At 40.0% G+C, this 23460-nt stretch overlaps 1 protein-coding gene across 3 annotated transcripts in view; it reads left to right on the top strand.

Moving 5' to 3' along the window:
* Positions 1-23460, top strand: part of TBC1D4 (TBC1 domain family member 4) — a 109931-nt gene that overhangs the window by 75420 nt on the left and 11051 nt on the right. For 2 of the 3 annotated variants that reach the window (XM_061995537.1, XM_061995529.1), the window contains 8 exons: positions 23-142; positions 4710-4784; positions 5777-6003; positions 15675-15835; positions 16718-16927; positions 19359-19517; positions 21139-21297; positions 21736-21980. In XM_061995537.1, the coding sequence (XP_061851521.1) occupies positions 23-142; positions 4710-4784; positions 5777-6003; positions 15675-15835; positions 16718-16927; positions 19359-19517; positions 21139-21297; positions 21736-21980 (1356 nt within the window). Of the gene's footprint in view, positions 1-22; positions 143-4709; positions 4785-5776; positions 6004-7709; positions 7860-15674; positions 15836-16717; positions 16928-19358; positions 19518-21138; positions 21298-21735; positions 21981-23460 lie in introns of all 3 variants that reach the window. The other variant, XM_061995544.1, reaches the window with a different exon arrangement.

Here is a 23460-nt window from a genome sequence, read left to right as displayed (position 1 = left end):
ATGTCCTTGCTTATTTCAACAGACCATTTCTAACAGTGTGATCCCAGAAAGTACCACCAGTGGTGGCAGGTTTAAACTTGACATTCTGAAAAACAAGGCAAAGAAATCCTTGACAAGCTCTCTGGAAAATATCTTCTCAAGGGTAAGGTTAACAACTCATTGTCAGCAGCTCTCTCAGATATCCTTGACAGTAAAGACCTATCAAATTAATTTTTTGTTTGACTGGGTTGTTTTTTTTTTTTTTTTGGCCTCGGTCTGATAAATACTTAATGTAGCGATATCCCTATTGTGAAATCTGAGGGTTACAGCTGAGTTGATTGTGACTTATCTGTGCTAGAAGCTTATGCATACAGGAGGAAAAAAAAGACAGCTTTCTGAATAATGAATGTTCAGGGGGCAACTAAGATAGCTGAGTATTATCAGATGTATTCCTTCAGAATAAGAGGTTTTAATTAAGCTGGTTCCACGTTTGCATAAAGAAACATGATGTCTTTTTTGAAGGTGTGAATAAATGTACCTGCATAAGCTGGAGATCTTTCTGTTCTGAGAAGTATTGCCTTACCTCTCATAGTTAAAATTGCTCTTATTAGTCACTAAGAATCTTTAGAAAGTAATGTCAAAGTTATCCTTTTACAAGAAAAAAGCCCAATGCAGTAGACTTAAGAAATGAATCGTTCTTCGTTTCAGTGTTGCCATATACAAGGCAAAATCGCAGGTGGTTGCTGGAAATCTCTAACATTAAATAGCTTTTTAGAGAAGAAGTCTGAGTTGCAAGTTTTGCATAGTGTCCCCTACTCAGTATGGAGAGTCCTGAAAACAAAAATTAAGTTCCTTCTGCTAGAAATTTTAAAACTGCTAAATCAAGGACTAAGTTGTACATATTCTGCAGCTTATGTAGGTATGTCATAAAGTAACCTACAAATGTAGGATGCCACAGGTGTTTCCTGTAAAGGAGACAAAATATTATTTGCCAGAGAGAATCCTTAGAACTTAATGTTAGGCGTGAATTTGATCCAGGACCGAAGCTAGCATTAAAACTCCCCTTGTCAAATCTGATCTGTGTTATGTAGCAAGTTTTACACACTAGGAACTTGATCTGGATATGGAGAGGAAGAGAGAGAGAGAGCACGCATGCAAAACAGAGCGGTGATGGTCAGAAGATCTGGATAATTTCAGCACTCCGGAATATCATCAAATAGTGACAACTACAGTCATGCTTGTGCTGAGTCTGATTTCTTTTCCACATCTAAAGGACATGTGACTGGAAAGTGATCTAGCTCAGATAGTGGGTCAGTAACCCTGCAGTGCTTGTGGAACAGTCGTACATCACTGGGAATAACCCAGTAAAGCAACTCGGCCATATATGGACATGCTGGCACTCCAGTTGTGTCAAGGGAAAATCATTTTAGATGAAACACACTCCTGAAGTAGATGAATCTCTGAAGGGAAATTGCTTGTATATTTTTAGTTTTGATATAGTATGTTCCTTCTCACCAAGGCCGCTGTGACATGCTGCATGTTATAGTGTAAGGACTTACACAGTTCATGATTGAGTTTAAGAGAACACCTGAGTCTGAGCCATTTCAAGATTGCTATTTAAGAAGTGGACTTGCTGTTGTGAGGAAAGTTGTCTCACCTTTAACTGAAAACTGCAATGGATCAGGAACAGCAGTGTGTTGTAGTCAGTCATGATACACGCAGGGCTTCATCCTTGCAGATCCATTTACAGGTTACACAATGCAAGACCAAGAAAAAGAATTTACAGTGTAGCTCAACCACTAATTATTTGGTTAAAGCAGGTATATATGATGAGTATTTCTCTGTGTGGATGCTGTACATTGGGTTATACATATGTTATATGTGTACATACATAGAATCATAGAGTGGTAGGGACCTTTAGACATCATCTAGTCCAACCCCTCTTCAGAAGCAGGTCCATCTAGATTAGGTCACACAGGAACGCATCCAGGTGGGTCTTGAAAACTCCCTCCAGAGAGGGAGTCTCCACACCATCCCTGGGCAGCCTGTTCCAGAGCTTTGTCACCCTCACAGTAAAATAGTTTTCTCTTATGTTTAAATGGAACTGTTTGTGTTCCAGCTTCATCCCATTACCCCTTGTCCTGTCACTAGGTATAATAGAAAAAAGTGATGTCCCAACCTCCCGACACCCACCATTTAGATATTTGTAAATATTAATGAGATCCCCCCTCAGTCTCCTCTTCTCCAGACTAAACAGACCCAGTTCCTACAGCCTTTCCTCTTATGAAAGATGTTCCAGTCACTTGATCATCTTGGTGGCCCTCCACTGGACTCTCTCCAGAAGTTCTCTGTCCCCCTTGAGCTGAGGAGCCCAGAACTGGACACAGGACTCCAGATGAGGCCTCACCAGGGCAGAGTAGAAGGGAACCAGAACCTCCCTCGACCTGCTGGCCACACTCTTCTTGATGCATCCCAGGATGCCATTGGCCTTCTCGGCCACGAGGGCACATTGCTGGCTCATGGTTAGTGTACTGTCAACCAGGACTCTCAGGTCTCTCTCTGCAGAGCTGCTCCTTAGCAGCGTGTACTGATGCATGGGGTTGTTCCTCCCCAGATGCAGGACTCTGCACTTGCCCACCTCCTCATGAAGTTCTTCTCTACCCAACTCTCAAGCTGGTCGAGATCCTGCTGAATGGCAGCACAGCCTTCGGGGAATCAGCCAGTCCTCCCATTTTGGTGTCATCAGCCAACTTGCTGAGGGTACCCTCTGTCCCCGCATCCAAGTTGTTGATGAAGATGTTGAACAAGACTGGCCCCAGAATGACTGGCCATGGGCCTCCAACTCAATTCTGTGCCATTGATCACCACCCTCTGGACTCTGTCATTCAGCCAGCTCTTGATCCACCTCACCATCCACTCATCCAAGCCACACTGCTTGATGAGGATGTTATGAGAGACAGTGTCAAAAGCATTGCTGAAGTGATAACCGTGTTATACAGTGGCTGTTTTGATAATTCTTATTCTTCATCAGACTGTTGCAACAAGTCTAATGGTTTCTGGTTAATTCCTAAGGCTATTTAGTTACCAAATACTTATTGATATGGTGGCGTTTCCCCTCCTTAAGCCAGCTTTAAATCACACGATATTGATGAAATGGGATGCTAATTATGTGTGACTTTAAAAGGCACTTAGTAACAAAGAGACCAGAAAAGGACTCTAGGGTTGAGGTTTTCTGTTTGGTTGGTGTATTTAAAGTTGGCATTCATCATCGTTTTTTCCTTTGCAGATAAAAAGATTTCAGTAAAAAGTAAAAGTGTATGTAGGGGAGAGACTTGCACAGACTGAATCTTAGCAAAGTTAGAAATAAGTATGTAGTAACCAGATATTTAGGTACATATTAAGTAGATGGCTTCTTATCTAGATAAATAACATCGTGTGACATTTTAAGCTACTTGAAGGAGTAGCTCCTCACTAGTGAGTATAGGGAAACATACTACATTCTGTGCTTTGGCTTAGTCCCAGAGGACTGTCACTTTTTCACTTGTGTGTTTTGCTGGACTAATCTTATTTTTGTCAAGTCTGAACAAAAAACAGGCTGTGTCTTCCTAATGAGGTAGCTCAGAAAAATAAATATAACCTTTGTTTGACCTCATAACCACATTTCTTCCAGTTATTGCTGCAATAACCTCTTCTGGTGTTTTTTTTCTGAATCAAAAAGCTCTTCTTACAATGCCAAAAGTGTATGATTTTAAAGCTAGTGAGGAACTTCCAAGTTATCCTTTGCTCTCGTTTCACTGTGAGGGTCAGTGAAGAGCTGCTTCAGGCAGAATATTCATTGGTAATGAGCTTAAATGAGATAATGTTCTTAAAGGGCACTCTAAGTCTTGAAAATAAACCTTACCAGGAAAAAGTAGGCTAAATAAATACCACTGATGTTGACAAAACTTGCCCTGGAGTTGCAAGCATACCAAGAGGAGCTCTATCTATAGTTTTTCTAAAACCTAGATTATTTTTTTTCCCCTATTAAAGTCCTGAAAACAATTTCTCTTCATAATTTGGAAGTGTCCAACAGCATACATCACCAGTGTTTTGTGGGAGGTAGGAGTGGAAGGCAGTCAAAAGTGTTGCAGCTCTGTCACCTCTTCCCTTGAAACCAGATGACTGTTAACCAGTTTGGCTAAGGTCTGCTAATGCTAATTTCTAGCAAATTTGTCTCAGGGTTATCTGTGTTATAATTGAAAAATCTTGTTTGTGTCTGGTTCTATTTGGCTGGACTTGTAGCTAGAGAGCATTTTTTCCCTCTAGTTTTACTGTTTTCTAAACTACTTTTTGCCCAGGTGGACTTAATTTGTCTGAAATGTCTAGAGATGGAGTGGATTTTCTGTTGAAGTGATAGTGTGTCAAATGCCTCTGTTACAGTACTGAGGTCTGGAGCTTTTTGAACTAGGCAGTTTAAGCTATTCAGCTATTTTGCCTTAAATGGATCAGGAAACACTCAGTTTCTTCAGATAACAGAGCTGAAGGTTTAAAAGTCCTGGGAGCAAGAGGGTAGCTTTACCAGCTAAAGATGTCACTGCATGTAAAATCTAACGCTTGACCTATGATCTGTGAAAAATGTCATGTGCCTGAACTGTCCTCTGTTCACCTGCACAGCTGTTGCCATCTTTGCTTAACCTCCAGAAAAAAAGAGGAAAAAGACCAGATTAAGTTACTTGCCTTTCTTCTTGCAGGGAGCCAACAGAATGCGAGGCCGCCTGGGAAGCGTGGACAGCTTTGAGCGTTGCAACAGCATTGCTGCTGACAAAGTATGTAATGAGCTTAGTTAAAATTGGCACGATTTCATGCACAAGTGTTAATGAAACATAAATATTGCACTCTTCTTCCTTTTGAAGGAAGCAGGACAAAGCACATCAATTTACAGAACTCAAATAGGAGTTTCCACGGAGAGGCAAAGGGTGAAAGAAAGCTGGCATGTGTCTTGGCTTGAAGCTTCAGCTTTAATCCATTGTTTGATTGCCAGTTGTTTTTTTTCTATGCTTCCCTTGTTTTTGCAAAAAGCAGGGGATTTCTGGTCAGCTTCTGCCTTGTTTCAGTGGAGTAATTAAAAAAGGTCATATCTCAACAAAAGGAAATTCTCTAAAGGTGAAGAATTTTCTCTGTGAGCAATAGTTGCTTTAGGGAAGAAAGGATTTTTGACCTAAAACCAGCTGTTGAGGATGCTGTATGGGGTGAGCGGGTGGAACTCTGTTCACTTTCTTTTTTATTTCCTGTTTTTGATGTTTCACCTCACGTGAGGATTGGTTGCTGGTTTTCCCAGGAGGTGAAGATTCTGTTATGGTTTTCCTGCTACAATAACTCATAAACTGGCTGTGTAGTAACAGCCTCTCTTCCAGGATATCACTATGACGGTACAGGAAGTATGCTCGTGATATGTCGAGGAAACTGGCTAAAAGCAGTTTCCCTAGTCTTTTCAGTTCCTGTGTTTTCCTGAAAGAGCCAGAAGTCTGGTAGCCGGAATGCCGATCCCTGTGAGAGGATGCCTAGAATGATTAGTATGTTGTTTGCACTGTATATATGCTTTTATTCCTTCCTCCTCTTTCTTTTTTAAAGAAGGCCGTTGCTGGTTTGGAGTAAATTTACCAAAGGATGTCTGGTTTTGGTGATAATTAGCATACAATAGGCCACGACCAAGAAAGGGGAGAGGCCTTGGTTCTGTGGCGCGCGGCCCATGGGGCTATGGGAGAGCGCTGGTGGGGCGCAGAGCTGCAGGCCTCACTCCGACAGCACTTCCTTCCAGGACGCTTCGCCGGGTGATTCCCCGCCAGCCACTCCTCCAGCATCCCCCGTGTCCTCGGCCTGGCAACCGTTTCCCGAGGAAGACTCGGACTCCCCTCAGTTCAGGAGGCGCGCGCACACCTTCAGCCACCCCCCTTCCAGCGCCCGGCGGAGGATAACCTTCCAGAACGGGAGGTCGCAGAGTGTCCGGTCCCCGCTGCTGCGGCAGAGCGGCGTCGAGACGGCAAGGTGAGTCAGGGCAAGCCGGCCACGCGCCTGCTGCCTGCCGCCTGCGGTTTTGATACGGGAGCCTCACTCACCCCTCTTCCTTCTCACGGAAACTACTTCTGCTCTGCCCTGGGTCTTGTTTGGTTATTTTCAGCCTGTCTTCTCTGCATCCAAGTAGTTTGGTGCTTTGCAGTAATTTACTAATCTCTGAATTAGCGATTCAGGGGAAGCATCAATCCATCGAATCGCTTGTCAGGCTGGATGCTGGTGTCAAACTATTTGTTTATTTATTTGTCTCTTCTGAGCTGAGCCTTTTTGGCAATGTTGATAGTCAGGCCCTTTGGAGAAGAGGTCCTCTCCGCTTTTAACTGCAGAGGCTAAGTAGCCTGACAATTTTACGCCAGGATGAAAAAGGCACAGACAGCTTCAAGTGTCTGTCACAGTGTTAGCCAAAGCTCCCAGAGATTATGTTCAGGATTAAACCTGGTGAGGAGACTCACAAAAAAACTCAAGGATTAAACACCTCCATATGTTTAACTGTCAGGCATGCAATTTCTCTATTTGCCTTTCTCTGGAGTTTCCCTCTGTAGCTTCTTTCTCCTTCCTTTTTGTAGGCTCCTCAGCTATTAACAAGTGGAACACTGTTCCTCAGGAGTTCCTTCACTCAGTCAGAAAATGTCCCTAGAGTTCATTGTGGGCCTCTTTGGTTGTACTTACTTTCTCTGCCTCCGTCCTGATTATCTGCAGTAAGGGGCCATGCAAACTCCAAAACCTTTACAATATTCAGGCCCAGAGGAGGTGAACTTTTTTTTCTGTTGGAGGAGCATTTTCTCCAAACTACTCGGCAGTTTCAGTGCATGGCTGCAATTATGCTTTTCATGTCTCTTTCTAAATTGTCTTTAAAAACAATCTCTCACCCATTTGATGTCTAGATTAAAATAACAGTGTGAATGCCGCATCAGCTTATAGAGAGAGGTAAAAAAGTTTATGCTGTTTTGGAGAATTGGAAGGGGGTGAAGGATAAGAAACTAGCCTTGAAATAGCTTTGTTACATTGTGTTTCTGAAGAGATAAATAATATGTTTTTTACTGAGATAAACTTTATTGTTGTTTTTTTTTTTTCCACTGACCATATTGTATGCAAACAGGAAACCCTGACAGTTCAAACTGAAGGACTTGCTGACTTCATTTCTTTGTCATAGCTTTTAAGAAGTTGCTGATCCAGTGGCAACATCAGCAGATTTTTGAGTCAAAACAGTTTGTAACATCTTTTTATGTGTGTGTCCCCCCATGCTTGGTATTATTATTAAGTAATGTTTAACTGCGTAGTAGGACTGTCTTTCTTGATTTAAAGACTTCGCAAAAAATATTGCATTTAATCTTTTTCTAATGTGTTCTAGCAATACCTGTTATTTACAAAAGCAACAGAAAACTGAAGAGAAGAAACAAAGAGGTTCATGTTATTAGAAGAAGGTTGCTAATGATATTTTCTGAATGTTTCAGATATTCTTTTTATGAATTTGTTTGGAGAATGAGGCCTGTAATGGCAAAATCAATATCATTGACTGGGGAAACTGCCCAGTAGTGCACTTGGTACCTTTTATCTCCTGGGAAACAAAGTTACTGTAAGCCAAGATGAGGGACTTGGCCAGTATCTTTAATCTGGATGTTTTGTTGTATCCTGTTCCATGCTGACCCATCTGCTATGTTTTCTTCTTGCCCGCACAGCCCTATTGTCGGGGTTCGGCGCGCTCTCAGTGAGAGTGAATCTGCGTCACCTGGTCTCCCCTCCTCTGTCTCTGCCCCTTCTTTCCTGAAAAGCTTTTACCAGGGCTCAGGAAGGTTGCTCCAGCACTCAGAAAGTGACCTCTCCAAGAGGTGAGAGTGTTGTCTCCTGCCACCGTTCTTCAGTGCCACCACCTTAATAACAGGATTCCCAGTGCAATGCAGCACATGGGATCTCTCCCACTCTGCCTTGTGCACCTGCATTTCTAACAGACTTCCCAAGTAGTTGATGCAAATGGACAAACAGGCTTTTGGCCAAAAAAAGCCTGTTAAATAGAGGCTGGTCTGCTGATAGCTAGTAGCTGTTGACCTATTTCTGTTGCAATATTACAAATCTGCTGCATTGGTGTGTCACTTATAATGCAACAGTTTTTAGGAGTGTCATGCCGATGTAATGCTTCCTCTGCTGAATGCAAACCAGCATGTGTTGCCATAATCACCTGCATGTGAAACTATGGAAATAGAAATGTGAGCAGTGTACAGTACTAACATGGGATGCCTGTGCATGAGGAAGGGGAAACATCAAGTTCCCTAGCTGTGAGATGTTCAGAGAGAATTGGCAAATAACTTCCAGTTGAAGAGAATTAGGGAAGATACAAAAAGGGCTCTGTGACTTCAGTGTGAAAGACTGAGCATCTGAATGGAAGTCATCCTTCTTTTTACTGTAAGACTAGGCTCCCCTTCAGGAGAGTGCTTGAGGAAACTGTATATGGACTATTTCTCTGAAGTAGGCCTGTAGTGAATAAGGTGGAACCATAGTTTTGAACTTTGACATGGTTTTTTGACAGTTGCTGTCCTTTTTATTTCTCTTCAGTCAGTGACAACTCCTTTTTCTTTCATCAGTCCATCCTTGTTCACTGAACTATACTTGTGTTTTCTGGTACCCTTCATCTCTGAGTGTTTGTCTCTACAACTCTAGAGTTGTAGAAGCTGCTTTTATGACTGGTGTAACCCTGGAAAAATAACAGTAGATTGCATACTTACCAAACAAGTGTTGATGAGATCTGCATTCTGGATGTGTTAGGGCTCTGATACACGGGGATTTCAATTGTATGAGATGGATTTGGAAGTTTTTAGGGATACCTAAAGAATTTTTTTCACCTCGTGGAGTACGGTTTCATTAATCATGTATTAGTTTATCATCTCTATATTAGGGTAGACTGGAAGGAATTATGTAAACATACAAACTAAGATGAGAGACAGTTGACCTAAAGGTGGTTTTAAAGTACAGTTTGGGTTAGTCATCTCTAATAATATATAGATTAGAATAAATACAATGTATATTTCATCTCCTTACGCACGCTGTATCCTACCTTGATTTCACCGATATATCAGGTGTGTCTTTCTGGCTTCTAATCTCTAATTGATGTACATCATGTAGCCAAAAACTGTAGGCACAATTACAAAACACCTAGTGGGAAATTTTTACATTTTAAGTCCTTCAATCAGAATAAACTTGTGTATAGGTGGAATAAGGTGAGACATCCTTACAGGAAAGTGATTGCATAGCAGGACTCCAGCCTGCCCGTCCCCTCTCACCTGCTCCTTTCAGTCTCACAACTTTTAAGAAGTAAATGTTAAATTGTCTGGATTCACTTTCTAATAGAGAGATGATGTAAACTAGTCATTACTTTTTTTTTTCAGAGCTCTTTCCAAAATCAGTCTGAGAAATATTTTACAATTTTGAAGAGGGAATCCCTTTAAGGGGACCCCACCTTTTTACCCAAACACAAATGAATAAGGAATAAGTAGTGAGAGATTTGGGAGATTTTGAAATTTGAGAGATTCCTATCTCATCCAGTGTAGAAGTAGGCTTTTACTATCACCCATTCTAAACCTTGTGTTCAGTGATAGTTATTATAGAAGGGAATTGCATGCCTGGATTTTCCATTCCCTACTACAGTGCAGTAACACTACACTGAGCAGTAGGTGAATTATTAAAGTTGAAATTAAAGAAACTGATGAGTGCACACCAGAATGCACCAGAATGTGAAGAGAAATGGCAGACAATTAACCTTACAGACGTATAGACTATCTCTTATTTGGATTCCAGTCCTACTTTCTTTCTGTGTTCTTTTCAGTTAGCAGACTTGGTCAAAGCTGAGTCAGTGGCTAGGCCAGTTTGTACAAGCAGCTAGAGCCCATTAAACCTATCTTTCTGTATTTGAGCAATGTAGATATTGAATATTGTTCTAAAACTGTACTTTAATCCCAGATAATTCCAAGCTGAAATTTATGAGCCTATTACTCTTTCTGGAATTGGTTATGCACACTAATCACAATACTATGTTTCACTACCTTGGAGTTTTGCATTATAAGTTGAGGAGATCTTCAAATTAGGAGCAGTTTCCAGATGACCACCCAGCATCTACTTAGGTTTTATCATATAAAGGTTTCTGGTACCATTTAGTCTTTAATTTGTGCAGAAGCTCTTGTGAAAATGAGATGTCATTAGCTATAGATCTTGCTGGGAGCAACTGGGCCTGAACTGTAATGGTAAGGAAATTGCAGTAGGAAGGATGAAGTGTTGGCATCTAAGTTGGGCTCATGAAGTGAATACAACAAACACAGTCAGAAAGGAGTGCTGAACAGGCTCCATATGAGATGTTGTCAGCATTCTCACATGAGTGTATGTTAGATTGGAATTGAGCGCAGTGTGGCAGACCTTTACAATCTGAAGGCTATAAGCTGTTTAACTTTTAGAGACTCTAATTAAAAAATCAGTGCATTAGCACTGTTAGGGACTCTAATTAAAAAGTCAGTGCACTAGCGTGTTGGAGATACAGGTCACAGTGACTCTCACCTGACTTTAGACATCTTCATTTCATCTGATCAATGCAGAGCAGTTGGTGTCTGTCTCTGCAGCGCAGTCACACTCATTTTAATGTGATTCTCTTCAATACTGTGACATTTACAGAAGTGATCCTGCCTATTTACCTACCTTCCTTCCTGAACTCTAATACAGCCAGTTGTGCCTGTCACTGGGAATGTCTTCATTTAGAAAGCATGATTCATGCCCTAAAAGTGTATTGACCTCCATTAAAAAGGAGGTCAGTTGACTTGCTAGCATTTAAATGGCTATAGTGGAGAGACCCAAGGCCAGGAGATAAAAAGGAAATATTCAGATAAGTTCACTATGGTGAAAGGCATATCTTTTTTTCCTAATGTTTGTGGGAAGACTGAGCTTTTTGAGTTAAATTCTAATGATGACTATGGTATATACTTTATGTGTTAGAGAGGAAACACCACTATATTTTCTGCTTTAAGGAATGAACAATAAAGTTGGGCATCAACACAATATTAATAGGTGCCTTCATAATGTTTTTATTGCATTGTTGATTCAGCTGTCTAGAAAGAAGTCTAGAGTGGAAATGGTCTACTTTATCTTCACTTTTGACAAGTGCGTTGTGTGGCATTTAGTATTGAACACAAGCACACATAAAGATAAAAAAAAAGTATGTATTGCCAATATAGAGGTAAAGAAACAGGAATCTGAGAGCATAATCTGGTTTTGAACTTCAGTTTCTGGAATTTCTGGAGTTTATTCAACAGCTACTCCTGAAAGATAGCCTACTGGAAGAATCTGTTTGTTTTAATTTAAAAATAAAAGCAGCACTTTTAAAAATGGGACAACCTTCAGCTTAGCTTTGAATAGCCCACACTGTCTCTATTTATTGCACTGTTATGCAAGGATAATTCAAACAATTGCCACTTGAATTTGAGCAGATTGCTTTTTTAAAACCAACTTAATTTGTCATGAAGAAAGTAAAAGACTTCAGGATGTTCTTCAAACAAAAGAGCAGAAAGTAATTATTCAGAAGAAAAATATGTGGTAGGAGGGAGAACCAATAGAGAAGTGTAAACTGATGGGAACTAGTTTTTCTTCCTCCCAGAGGGGAGAAACACTACATGTATTAGACTTACATATAGACTTCTACCAGCTTAAGTCTCGAGAGCTGAAATACTATCTGTCTTTCTGTATGTGATCTGAGGAATTTTTTACCGTCTCATCTTCCAAATTGCAAAACTGATTCAATTGCTACTTAAAGCAATCAAGAGAAGAAGCTGAAATCAAAATGTGAGCAGCAGCAGTATTTATTCTCAAGTCAGTTGGCTTGTGTGGACTCAAGTGCATAATAATTTGGATAAGTATTGTGTAAAGAGTGCATAAGAAATTAGGTAGCTTTGTGGTTTTCTAAATATAAATCATTAGGAGCATTTTCAAGAACAGTTTTGGGAAGAGATTTAGGTAATTGAAGCCAACCAATAAGCATCTTTGTGATATGAGCAAGTTTGCTTTTTCCTTCTTTCTTTTTTTTTTTTCCCCCTAAACTAGCAATCTCATATTCATGCTATGTGTTATCTGATAGGATATAGAATGGGATGATGCTTTAGTGAAACTGAGTTGCAGTTTCTTGAGATAAAAAGCTTAGATGATCTGTACTGTTTACTCTTGAATATTTTGGTTGTCTCTTGTAACAACTTAAGGATAAAAGCACAGAAGAAAATATTTCAGTTATTATATTTAATTTATAGCTTTTCACTTTTTATTGCACACAAGCTGATGAGTGCATTTTGGTTTCTGTGTAGTTCAGGAACATAAGCTAAGTAGCCTTATGGAGAAGCATTATTCTTCAAACTGAACTGTGATGTATTTGTCTTAAATGTAGAGTATTACATTGTTATTGTTTTCCAGAGCTACATGGGAGGTATGTTAAGTCATTAGAATAGGAACAGTAAGTTAAATAAATTGGAAATACTACATTTTGTGGAATTTTTTCTATTGAACTCTTTGGCTTTACCCTTTTGTATGTCTGTTTTACCAAGATCAAATACTCTGACACAGAAGCTATACCATAGTCCAGTCATAATTTTCTTTAAATAAATAAAAATAAATGAAAAAAAAATCTTGCAATCATGTCATAGTCTGTGGTTCAGTTTTCAAATGTCTCTTCTGTAGCTCATTAAGATTTTATATACTGCCATCTCTTAATTTGCTGTGCATTGACTGGTGCGTTTGTTCTTGCTCAGCTGTTGGTAGGTTGCAGCAGAACAGCAATTTATAAAAAGTAGTTGTGGGGTTTTTTTCAATCTTGGTGGCTATGTCACTGTATAACCCAAGAAATACTCATCCTCTGCCTTGCCCCAGTGTCTAGGCTCTATAATCCATAGTTTATAAAGCAGTTACAAATTTCTTGAGTCTGAGGTAGCAACTTTTTCTTAAGGTGGAAAAACATCATTAAGAACTGGAATTAATGATTGGGCTATTTCTACTAGTTGCCCCTGCAATATGTGTCCTATGTTAGATGTGGGAGTTTTTCTTGAGAATTCTGAAGGATTTTTTCCTATGAGCATTTGAAGTTCATTTTCAGTGACTTGACAGTAAAGTTGTGAAAGTCTGTTTCCCCAGGTTGGGAGTTAGTGAAAACTCTGCCCTGCTGTTCAGTAGCACTCATTAAGCTTCATCTAAGAAGTCGTCGTTGTTTTGGAGTTACTTTTACTCTTAATCTCTCCCCTCACAATAATAAACTTATTAATTTTGCTGGGAGCTAATGGTCAGATACACTTTATTTCTTTACCCTCGCCGTGTTTAGAGGAACTGTATGAGGCGTTGCTGGCCTGTCTGAGCAGAGCACCTACATGCCTGGCTATTAAAATCCACAGCTACCTTAAAACCTGAAGTAATCTTGCAAATATGACCAAGAGCAAAACCAGACAGTTAAGTTTAGATATAAGAGATGGTAAAGTCTAGGGAATAAGTGTTGTGCAACTCCTATTTCAAGGTGGGGAATATGTAATTGAGTTAACTCCATCTATGTCTTTTTTTGTACCAACCTTCTGAACCATTTCATTACAGGATAGGAGTCACTACCATTTGACTTCTTCCTATTTTTACTCTGTAGGATATTGTTTCATACCTTCAGATCTCATGTTAAGCTGAGACTTGTCTGTCTTGAAGTAAGGAAGCCCTTTGCTCCCTTTCTAGACTCTTTTTCCTAAATCTTGGTGTTTTCACAGGTGTCTGCCTTCCATTGAATGTGGCAGGGTGTGTGCATAAGACTTTGAAAAGCTTTCCTCTAATCACTCATCAGACAGCTCTTTGAAAGAGGAGGTGATTAATGTCAGGGGAATTCTGGAAGGGAGAGTTTAACAGCAGAAATACAGGCCCTCAGAACTCTATGATTCCTACATTTCTTGAGGTAGCACATGGGACTAATCCATCCCACTGTAAACCCTGTGACTCAGATGGTGTAAACAGTTTTGTTTCAAACACTAAAATAACCACTTTCTTATTATGACTTTCCTGAACATTTAGCTACTGTAAATCAAAAGCTCTATTTGTAGGACTGTCTGCATGTTTAGGAGCATAGTAGCTGAATGTAGATTTTTGTACAGAGCAGTAGAAATTCATGCCCTTACCATGTAGCTTCTATTTAGTAAGCCCTGGAGTGACTCAGTTTTTGGGTTCTAACATATGATATGTAAAACTTGAAACAGCGAGAACTAGTTTTGTTGCAGTTATTTATAGAAACACAAGTTATAATGATTAATATTTCCAAACTCAATACCTTGTTTCCAAGAATTGTTGGACTGAAATACCTTTGGCAAACACCACCTCTGGATCCAAAGTAAGTTCTATAGTCTATGTTTAGCTAGCACAAGCAGTGATCACTCCATCATGAAAGACTGTGTAAGAGTTAGCCAAAGAATACTGTCACAGAGTTTTCTGTTGCTCTTTTGGTTAGTGCAACATGGGGCTCTGCTGAGATCACCTACTAATATTATCATGTAGAGAGAACTGAAGCACTGTAGAAACTAGATCAGGAGTAGAGAATAATTCAGGCTCTCTGTTATCCAGGGCTCCCAGCCCATGGTGTTGTTCTCAGAGGAGAGCAGGGGTGCTGCCTAATGTTGAGTAGGTGAATTTGAAGACATGATTATTTCTCTCAAGGCTGTGAAAGCACGATCTGATTCCTGTGTATCATACTGCATCCATTTTACTCACTGAAGGTTACAGATGTCAGGGAGCTGTTAAAACATTATATTTAGCATAAGGGCAGTTTTGGTCGCCAAAAAGGCTAATTCTAGCTTGGTAATAGTCAGTAGAGATATGCTTGGTGTCCTCTTAAAATGACCTCCTAGCAAAGTTTCCCTGTATCTTTTCCTTGTCTCTTCCAGCATCATAAGATACTATTAAGATTACTGTGTAAATAATATTTCTACATGGCAACTGGAGAGGAGATCAGCCCCTTTCAGGTCATTGTGGTAGGAACTGAGCACACTGTCTGCTTGCAAAGGCTCTGTTCATTCAGCTATTGATGAACCATGAGGACGTTTGGCCTTATTCGTGGAAGTCAAGTGTCCACTTCTTGAAGCATAGGAAAGAAGCTGCATGAGGACATTGCCAGAACACTGCCTTCAATGAACTATTTACCTGTGATCTCATCATATCATTTAAAGTGGTACCAAATGGAGCATTGTGCTCTGCTAAAGCAACATCTGTGTTTTTAGGCAGATTGCCCCTGCAAGACTAATGTATGGCAAAGCAAAACCCATTGCTGTCTGGTTTAGAGGCTAAATATTATCATGGTTTTTTCTTAGCTTTTCAGAAAGTGTAGCTTTTATTCTGAGCTTCCAGCTGAGCACTGTATGAATGCTCTGAATTCTTCCTGGTGGTATATAGTGCAAACTCCGCAGCACTGTCACAAGAAAACGATCGTGTGCTTTTGTATTCAAGGTGAAGCTCCACACACAGCACGCTTTGCCTTCCAAAGCTTCCCAACAAATGCTCCTGCAGGTTTGGCTCTACATTAGACAGACTTAATTTTTTAAGACAGACTTTCATATTTTTCTTTCCTCCAAAGATGACTGACTTTGATCACCCCATCTGCTTTTTCTTTCGTTCAGTGACGGGGAGGGAAAGAAAAGAACATCAACCGTCTGCAGCAGTGAATCTCTAAATGCTGTGGGGGCCACGCTCACACCTCGCCGCATCTCCTGGCGGCGGAGAATATTCCTGCAGGTAGCTTCACCTATGAATAAATCTCCTTCCAAGATGCAGCATCCAGGTCTGTGAGTGCTTTTAAAGAAAATAAACAAGCAGTTGTTACTGAATAGTTATTACTGTAGTGAACATGTGCAAATGTGAAAGGGAGAAGGGAGACAGCTTCCATAGTATTGCTAGAACCTTGGTAGAGATAAGTTGTGCTCAGTTGTCTTTAGGTTTTTGTTACTTTGAACGGAGGATTCTGACATAAAAATTACATTAACTGCAATTTACTGTGGCTGCACTGGTAGCAAGGAAATGAAGAACTGCCTCTTCCTGACAAGCATACTCTCTTTAACAGTTTTTTACCCTAGCCTGCTTACATAATAGTATTTGCAGAAAATGGTAAATTTTCCTTTTGCTGCACATAACACCTGTTGAATTTGTTAATAATTCTTACAGCTTTAGGGTAATTAAGGAAGAAAACTCTGAAATACCTAAAATCTTGCTATGCTGATAAAGTCTAATTGGCAGAAATCACAACCACGGGAAAATGACAAGTTCTATATTTAGTGATGATAAAGTGCTGTAACACTGCTCATAGTACAGCTTAGCAGATGGAAAAAGTTGTTTTTAATATAGAGCCTGTGGTAAATCACAGCAGTAAACAAGCTCAGCTGTAGAAGAGACTTTTATGGATAAATACCTCTTTGTAACTCTAGAAGAGGCTGTCAGGGGAAAGGGTTGAAATACTGGGTGACTCTTTATTTAGCTTTATTTAATTTAAATATAACACTTACTTTAAAAATAATTTTCTGCTGTTGAACTGCATTTTCTCTGTTTTTGGAGTCAGCACCAGACTGATGAATGTGGAAGACAGCTATTTTTGTTCTGCTGTGACATAGATTTTCATGATACGTCAAACAATCTGAGTTTCCCGTAACAGCTTTCTGATTCTTTGCAGATGGGCATGACGGAACTGAATTGTTACCATTATCCCCTCTTGCTCCACCCTTGGAGGAGGACCCTCTTATTCTAGTATTGCAAAATGAGGATGGTCCAGATAAAACTGGAGAGAGGAAAAACTCGGAAGAGCTACAAAGTCTGTGGAGAAAAGCCATCCATCAACAAATTCTGTTGCTTCGAATGGAAAAGGAAAACCAGAAGCTGGAAGGTTAGCTATTTAGAAAATACCCCATAAAACTGTTACAAATTCTGACAGCTGAAGCTGAAAACTGTGCTGCTGGTGGGCACCTCAGAGATGTGACTGTGTAACTTTTTGGTTGACAGTGCTGGAAAAAGATGTGTTCGCCTGGTCCTTTCTCACAGTCCACCAGGTCCTCTGTCTGCTTGCCAACTCTTAGCCAGTCACCTTAGTTAAAGAAAAAAAGTGATAACTTTTCCTTTTTAGTGCATGTCACATGAAGATTGCTACAGTCTGTATTCTAGCTGAGTAAGTCTAGGATTTCTAATGTGGAGTCATGTGAACAGAAAGAATGTGAACACTCAGATAGGGTGAACTTTACCTCCTAGATCTCATTCTAGTACTTTGCAATGCATAGTATTTCTGTCCAGGCTTTCTGTCCTTCCTTAACCACATCACAGTGGTAATTCATAAATATTTGAATCCAAATAAGATTTTTGAGCAATTGGCTCTTGAGGTGCATCAGAAAGTTCTCTTTTTTTTGGAAGATGAGCACTGTACATTGGAAGTTCAGTACTGTCACTGAGGGAAGATTTCTTGTTACAACTTATCAAGACTCACACCAGTAAAAGACAGGATGCAATGTCTCTCCTAGCATGTAGAAATTCTTCAGTGTAACAGACAGTAGCTTTTGGTGCAAGCTGAAAATTTCAAACGTCCTCTCTGCAATTGTTGCCCTTGTCTTCTCCTGTAGGGTGTATAACCTCATCATATGTTAGTCTGATTATTCAAATAAAACATAATGATCTTATTAAGGTCAGTCGACTCTTCTTCCTTCTTTAGTGGTGCCTACTGAGAAGACAGGGAGAGGAAAGAAAAAGAACAAGACAGAAGTCTCTCCTCGTCCCTATGAGCACACATCCTTTAATTCATTTCCCACACATGTAGTGTATTTTACTTTGCACTCTCTCTACAGTTTGTCTCCCTGTTGACACATACTTCCATGGAAACTCCTAGACTCATAGGGAACATGTCTACAGAGAAGTCTGTTTTAACTTCATCCAAAATTGTCATTTATTGACTTAGCAAATTATTAGTCTACTGTTGTGGGATGGGGAAGCTGGATGTCTGCTGTGGTGACTAATTTCATGTTACCCTCTCTGATAGTTCGAGCTGCTGAGGGGACAAAACTGTTTTCTGTACCTGCCCTGCATTCTTGGTTTGTACTCCAAGGAGCATGTCTTCATTCTTGTATGCAGCTTCATAAGTACTGCTAGTGAAACTGGTGCTCTGGCTAGCTAGAAGTCATCATTTTCTTTTCAAAGCATGAAAGCAGAAGTAGCATAGCTAACAATTAAATATAGGTCTCAGGAATGAGAACTATAATGACAAATGCAGCCATTTCTCTACCTAAAACCATGAATTTATTCAGCTGTATATGAGTAGTTTAGAACTGGAACTACTGTGGAATAGCTTTTAATGGTTTTCTGTTAATGTTTTACTGAGTTTTATTTACAAAATGTTAATAGAACCTCTTTTCCTGTCCCTTTTGCTGTCGAGGAGACTTGAATATTATTAGCTCTTTGTTTTGCAGAAGGTAAGTTCTGTGAAATCCATAAACTTGCTTATATTTTTTCATGAGAAGCTAAAAGCTACTTTTTCCAGTAAATCACCTAGAAATATAAGAACTACAAAAAGTAGCAGGCCACCTAGCAATGGGGATTTTTCCCCTTTTTTATGGGAGTGTTCTGCTCCTTGCTTAATAGTTGCTTCGAGAAGGCCCCCTGTAGTCTGGAATAGATATGGTCTCAGAGGTGCAACATACAGCTCATGGAAATAATTTGTCACCTGTTCACTGCAATGTGAGTTCTGCGCTTCTGCACAGATGTACCTTTCTGGATGTGGTCCACGTTGATTCATTCTTTTTACTTCTAGTCAGCCTGATGATGCCAGGTAGCAGTGTTGAGGACTCTTACTAGTCTCTTAAGGGACATGTAAAAACTGGAACTGGCTTCAGTTTAGAAGCAAGCCTAACTTGCTTACCTAAATCTCTAATATAAACATTCATATGTTTGAGACCTTCCATACTAAAACAATTGTGATGTTCAATATAAACAAGAGAAGATTATCAAAGGTCAGCAACTCAGCAGATGTTGACTGTGTTGAGTGAGTTTTTCTTCTTGCCCCAAGCATTACAAAATGTTTTCATGTATTTCATGAATTACTAATGTTCATGGCCTAGTGACAGAAGTTAAATTGTTACCTGCAGCATCTTGTGACAAGAGACTGGCCCCATCTTGGCTATTAACTTATGAGCTGTAGAATGTGTATTTATCCCTAGTCAGAATATCAGATAGATACATCTCACTTGGATGAGTTTCTCATATTTGATGTGTCTTGTAATTTTCTGATGTTCTGGGTTTTTTTTGTGTGTTTTCTTCCTTTGTCTCCTTTGCTCTAGCAAGCAGAGATGAGCTCCAATCAAGAAAAGTAAAACTGGACTATGATGAAGTTGGTACATGTCAGAAAGATGTCATAAATGTTTGGGATAAGAAGCTAATAAACTGCAGAGCCAAAATCCGATGTGACATGGAAGATATTCATTCCACTTTGAAAGAAGGTATTTATGTATTTAAAGTATTACTATACATTTAAGGTATTTTTAACTATGAGGTCTGAAGAGTGCTTTTTTTTTTTGGTTCCCTTTTGATACCAAAGGAAATCTGCCAGCAATACTCATTTTCCAGCAGCACAAAATCATGAAAAAAAGGCTTCTTTTTGCAAATGCATCCACCTCCTGCTGCCAAACTGAAAATAGGTTCTGCTGTGTCTGCAGCTTACAATGCCAGCAATGCAGAAACGTGTAGTCACTAACTGGGAAGGCAGAACCACGCCTGGCATGGACTGTGCCTGAAACCTAGGGGAATTGTAACTGATCTTCAGGGAGTTAGAAGGACCATGTCTTGTGGAATCTGAACTATGGTCTTTTAGTATTTTGTTTCCTCGAGTGAAAGGCTGAGGATTCTGTCCTGAAATAGGTCTTCCTGTGTCTTAGCTGTAGACCAGAAGGGGAGCCAGAGGACTGCCTTAGTGTAATGCAGACGTAGAGTCTAATTGCACTGCTGTGCCTTCCTCCTTAGGATGTCATATCTGTATTACAGATGTGGAAAAATAATATTTCAATGTAATCTGGCTGGGTTGCAGAGGGGAAGTTTAAATAACTACCAAACTAAATAGTAGTAGAAATAAGGCAGTTCCTGTCTGTGACTTGCAGACAGCTGCAAGCAAATGTCTTTCCTTACTGCCCTGCCTTCTGCTGAAGACTTCTGTCTTCTGTTCAGAGTTGGGAACAAGGATATGTTTTTTCTAATTAATGTTCATGTTAAATAATTATTTACATGGAAACTATTAGTGGAATTGCCAATTTCTTTTGACTTTCAAAGGTCAGTGTACAGAGTCAAGGGCGTGTATGAAAAAGTCTGAAAGTGGCACTTTGATTTAGATTACGCTTTCACAGGTGCTTGGCTGACTTGAGAGAAATACTGTCTTTCAATATGAGTGGTTCTGTGTCTTTCCTAAAGTATGCAGCATTAATGCTTTTAGGTTTGAAATGAGCATTTTGTTATCTGTAAAATGGAATCATCATAATAATAGAATCATAGAATGGTAGGAGTTGGAAGGGACCTTTAGCGATCATCTAGTCCAACCCCCCTGCAGAAGCAGGTTCACCTAGATCAGGTCACCTAGATCAGGAACGTCTTTGGACTGACATGAGCACCACTTTGGGAGAGGACGAGGAGGTGGACCTCCCTGTATTTTATAGAATATAGAATGGTAGAATGGTAGAGGTTGGAAGGGACCTTTAGAGATCATCTAGTCCACCCCTCCACCTCTGAATTTAGTTCAAGCATTCTGAACAGTATGATCTGCATTCTTTGTATAACTGTGCATCTTTTCCTGCTGGAGGCTAACAGCTCAGAAGTGACAAAGCAAGTGATTTCTACACCTCAGTTGCTCAATGTACTGCTCAGTGTAATTAGCATAAGTTTACAGTTGATGTTTAGTTAGTGGGACTGAACTGTAATTACTGAGGGAATACACTGTAGAATGAACAACTTCTGAAGTGAACTCTGTAAGGAATTCTCCAGAGGCCAAGTTTATGATAAAGGAAATTCTTGTATTGTAGCACTAAAAGTATGCCCTTGCTTAATTAAGCCTCTTGTTTTGTCACTGACCTACAGGTGTACCAAAAAGCCGTCGGGGAGAAATCTGGCAGTTTTTGGCCGTGCAACATCGAGTTAGACATAGGCTGCCAAATAAGCAGCAGCCTCCTGACATCTCATACAAAGAACTCCTGAAACAGCTGACCGCTCAACAACACGCCATCCTTGTAGATCTAGGTATATCTGCCTGTAGCTGGTGGGTTATTCTAACTTGTTTCATGTGTCTGAGTGGTAACACGCCATTCCTAATGGAAACTGTGGCTGGAGATAGATGTGGCTGTCTCTGCACTGCTTTCTATGTTGTCAGGATACATTCTGTGTATGCTACTCAGTGTCCTCTAAGCAAATGATTTCTTAGGTGATGGATGCTATTTGCTCTTCTACATCTGCCTGAAAAGAAAAATCGGGCAGTTGCTTCTACAAGTTCTGTGGAGATGAGGATATTAAATGAGCTCAATGGATACAGTGTAAAATCATTGATAAAATGCAGATTGATCTGATTAAAGTCAACTTGCATATGAAAGCCAAGAGAAAAGGTCTAGGGGAGAAGTGCTAGTTGGCAGATAGATCTGAGAGAAGAATTGAGTATCTACTACTCTTCTGTCTTTATGCCAGGACGGACGTTCCCCACGCATCCTTACTTTTCTGCCCACCTGGGAGCAGGACAGTTATCACTCTTCAATCTCCTGAAAGCATACTCTTTGCTGGACAAAGAAGTCGGTTATTGTCAAGGTATAAGCTTTGTAGCTGGAGTGCTGCTTCTACACATGAGTGAAGAACAGGCCTTTGAAATGTTGAAGTTCCTCATGTATGACCTTGGCTTCCGTAAGCAGTACAGGCCAGACATGATGTCACTACAGGTAAGTCAATCCTCCTAAACCAAGTTTTAAATGAGTTTTGAGCTCTCAGAGCTCTCATGTTCACCAGGGCCTTACAAAGCTTCTTGTGCTGTTTTGCAGGTTGTGCATGAAAATGTTACTGTCAAATCCCTCTCCGCTTCTCAATTTGCAAACAGAGAATTTCAGAGCTTGCAGACTTTTCCTGTCACACATCCTCATCATCTCCTGTTTAGAAACTCTGCATTCTCTGCTATTTTACTCTTCCTTTCATTTTCCCCACTTCTTTCTCTTCCTTCTGCCAGAAACCCCAATATGTTTGCATCTGTATAGACGGAGTTTAAAAATAAATTTGGTTTTATTTTCCTGTGAGCACTTGGATGTAGGTTTTTCTCTGGTAACTCCAAGTCGAATCAATAGTGACGCCCAGTGGCCAGTCAACGTCATCCACAGGCCTTTGTGCTGGAGGCCCCTCTGTCTTGCCTTATCATTCGCACTTAATTTCCCTCCTTATTTATCCAACCACCCTCAACACGGAGAAGAAACGACATTTTTTTAAATCCTTTAGTTTGTTTATGAAACAGTGCACATTCTGCAGTGTTAGTCCTTTAACAGCTAGCTATGGATACTCAAGGCTGCTTAGGAAGGCAACAGAAAATCTTTTAGATGTGCATAAACTTCCTGGTTTAAAGTTTTAGAAGTCTTTTATCTTGAGATGCAGCTGTCTGCTGACTCACATAACTGTATGCCCTAAGCCCCTAATATTACAAAGGGACGTACCACTTCTGAGTTAGAGGTTGTAATCCACAGTGGAGAAACAGGAACAAAGAGGCAGACTCAAAACTGTTTTTCTTTTCTCCTTTCTTTTTAGTGCTCCCTGTGTAGCTAATGCTTACAGTCAAGTAAAAACTTAAGGCAAAGTTTCAGTCCACTTTTCACGTCCTATCACTTTAGGTGCCGATTTGGCAAATGTCCAGAACAGTAGAGTGGATTTCAGTTAAAGAAATTGTTTGTGTTTATTCTAAAAATGATAAAAAGGGGTGTTTTACTGTGGGTACAAATATGCTGTAACAAGTTTGTTGTGATGAATTAAGGGTGAGCAGCCATAAGTAGCCTTGTTCTGCATCTTCCCTGTCTCATGCCTTCCCGCCCACAATATGTTTTGAAGCAGTGGGGGTGACTGTGATAAATGCATGATTGTGGGATTTTTTTCCTTTTTTTACCCTTTTTTTAGTATTTGTATGTTACACTGCAGTTGTAGACTTTTATTAACTTCTGGTGTTTTGAGAGCATTCAGATAACCAGAACTTCACCTTTTGATTTAAATGAGCCTGAAACTTTCATTGTCAGAAGCTCTTAGGGGCAACACTTTTAAGTTTGAGGTTTTTCCACCTGTAATACTGTTTGCCCTTTAAATGAAATGACCTCTCCTTCCTCACAATTTGCTTCTAAGCAGGTATCCTTTTCTAGGCAAAAGTACAAATTTTATCTGCTCAAGACAAAC

Source organism: Colius striatus, chromosome 1 (assembly GCF_028858725.1).
Source record: "Colius striatus isolate bColStr4 chromosome 1, bColStr4.1.hap1, whole genome shotgun sequence".
Lineage (NCBI taxonomy): Eukaryota > Metazoa > Chordata > Aves > Coliiformes > Coliidae > Colius > Colius striatus.
The sequence above is the reverse complement of the archived record's forward strand: the minus strand, read 5'-3'. Positions and strand labels throughout refer to the sequence as shown.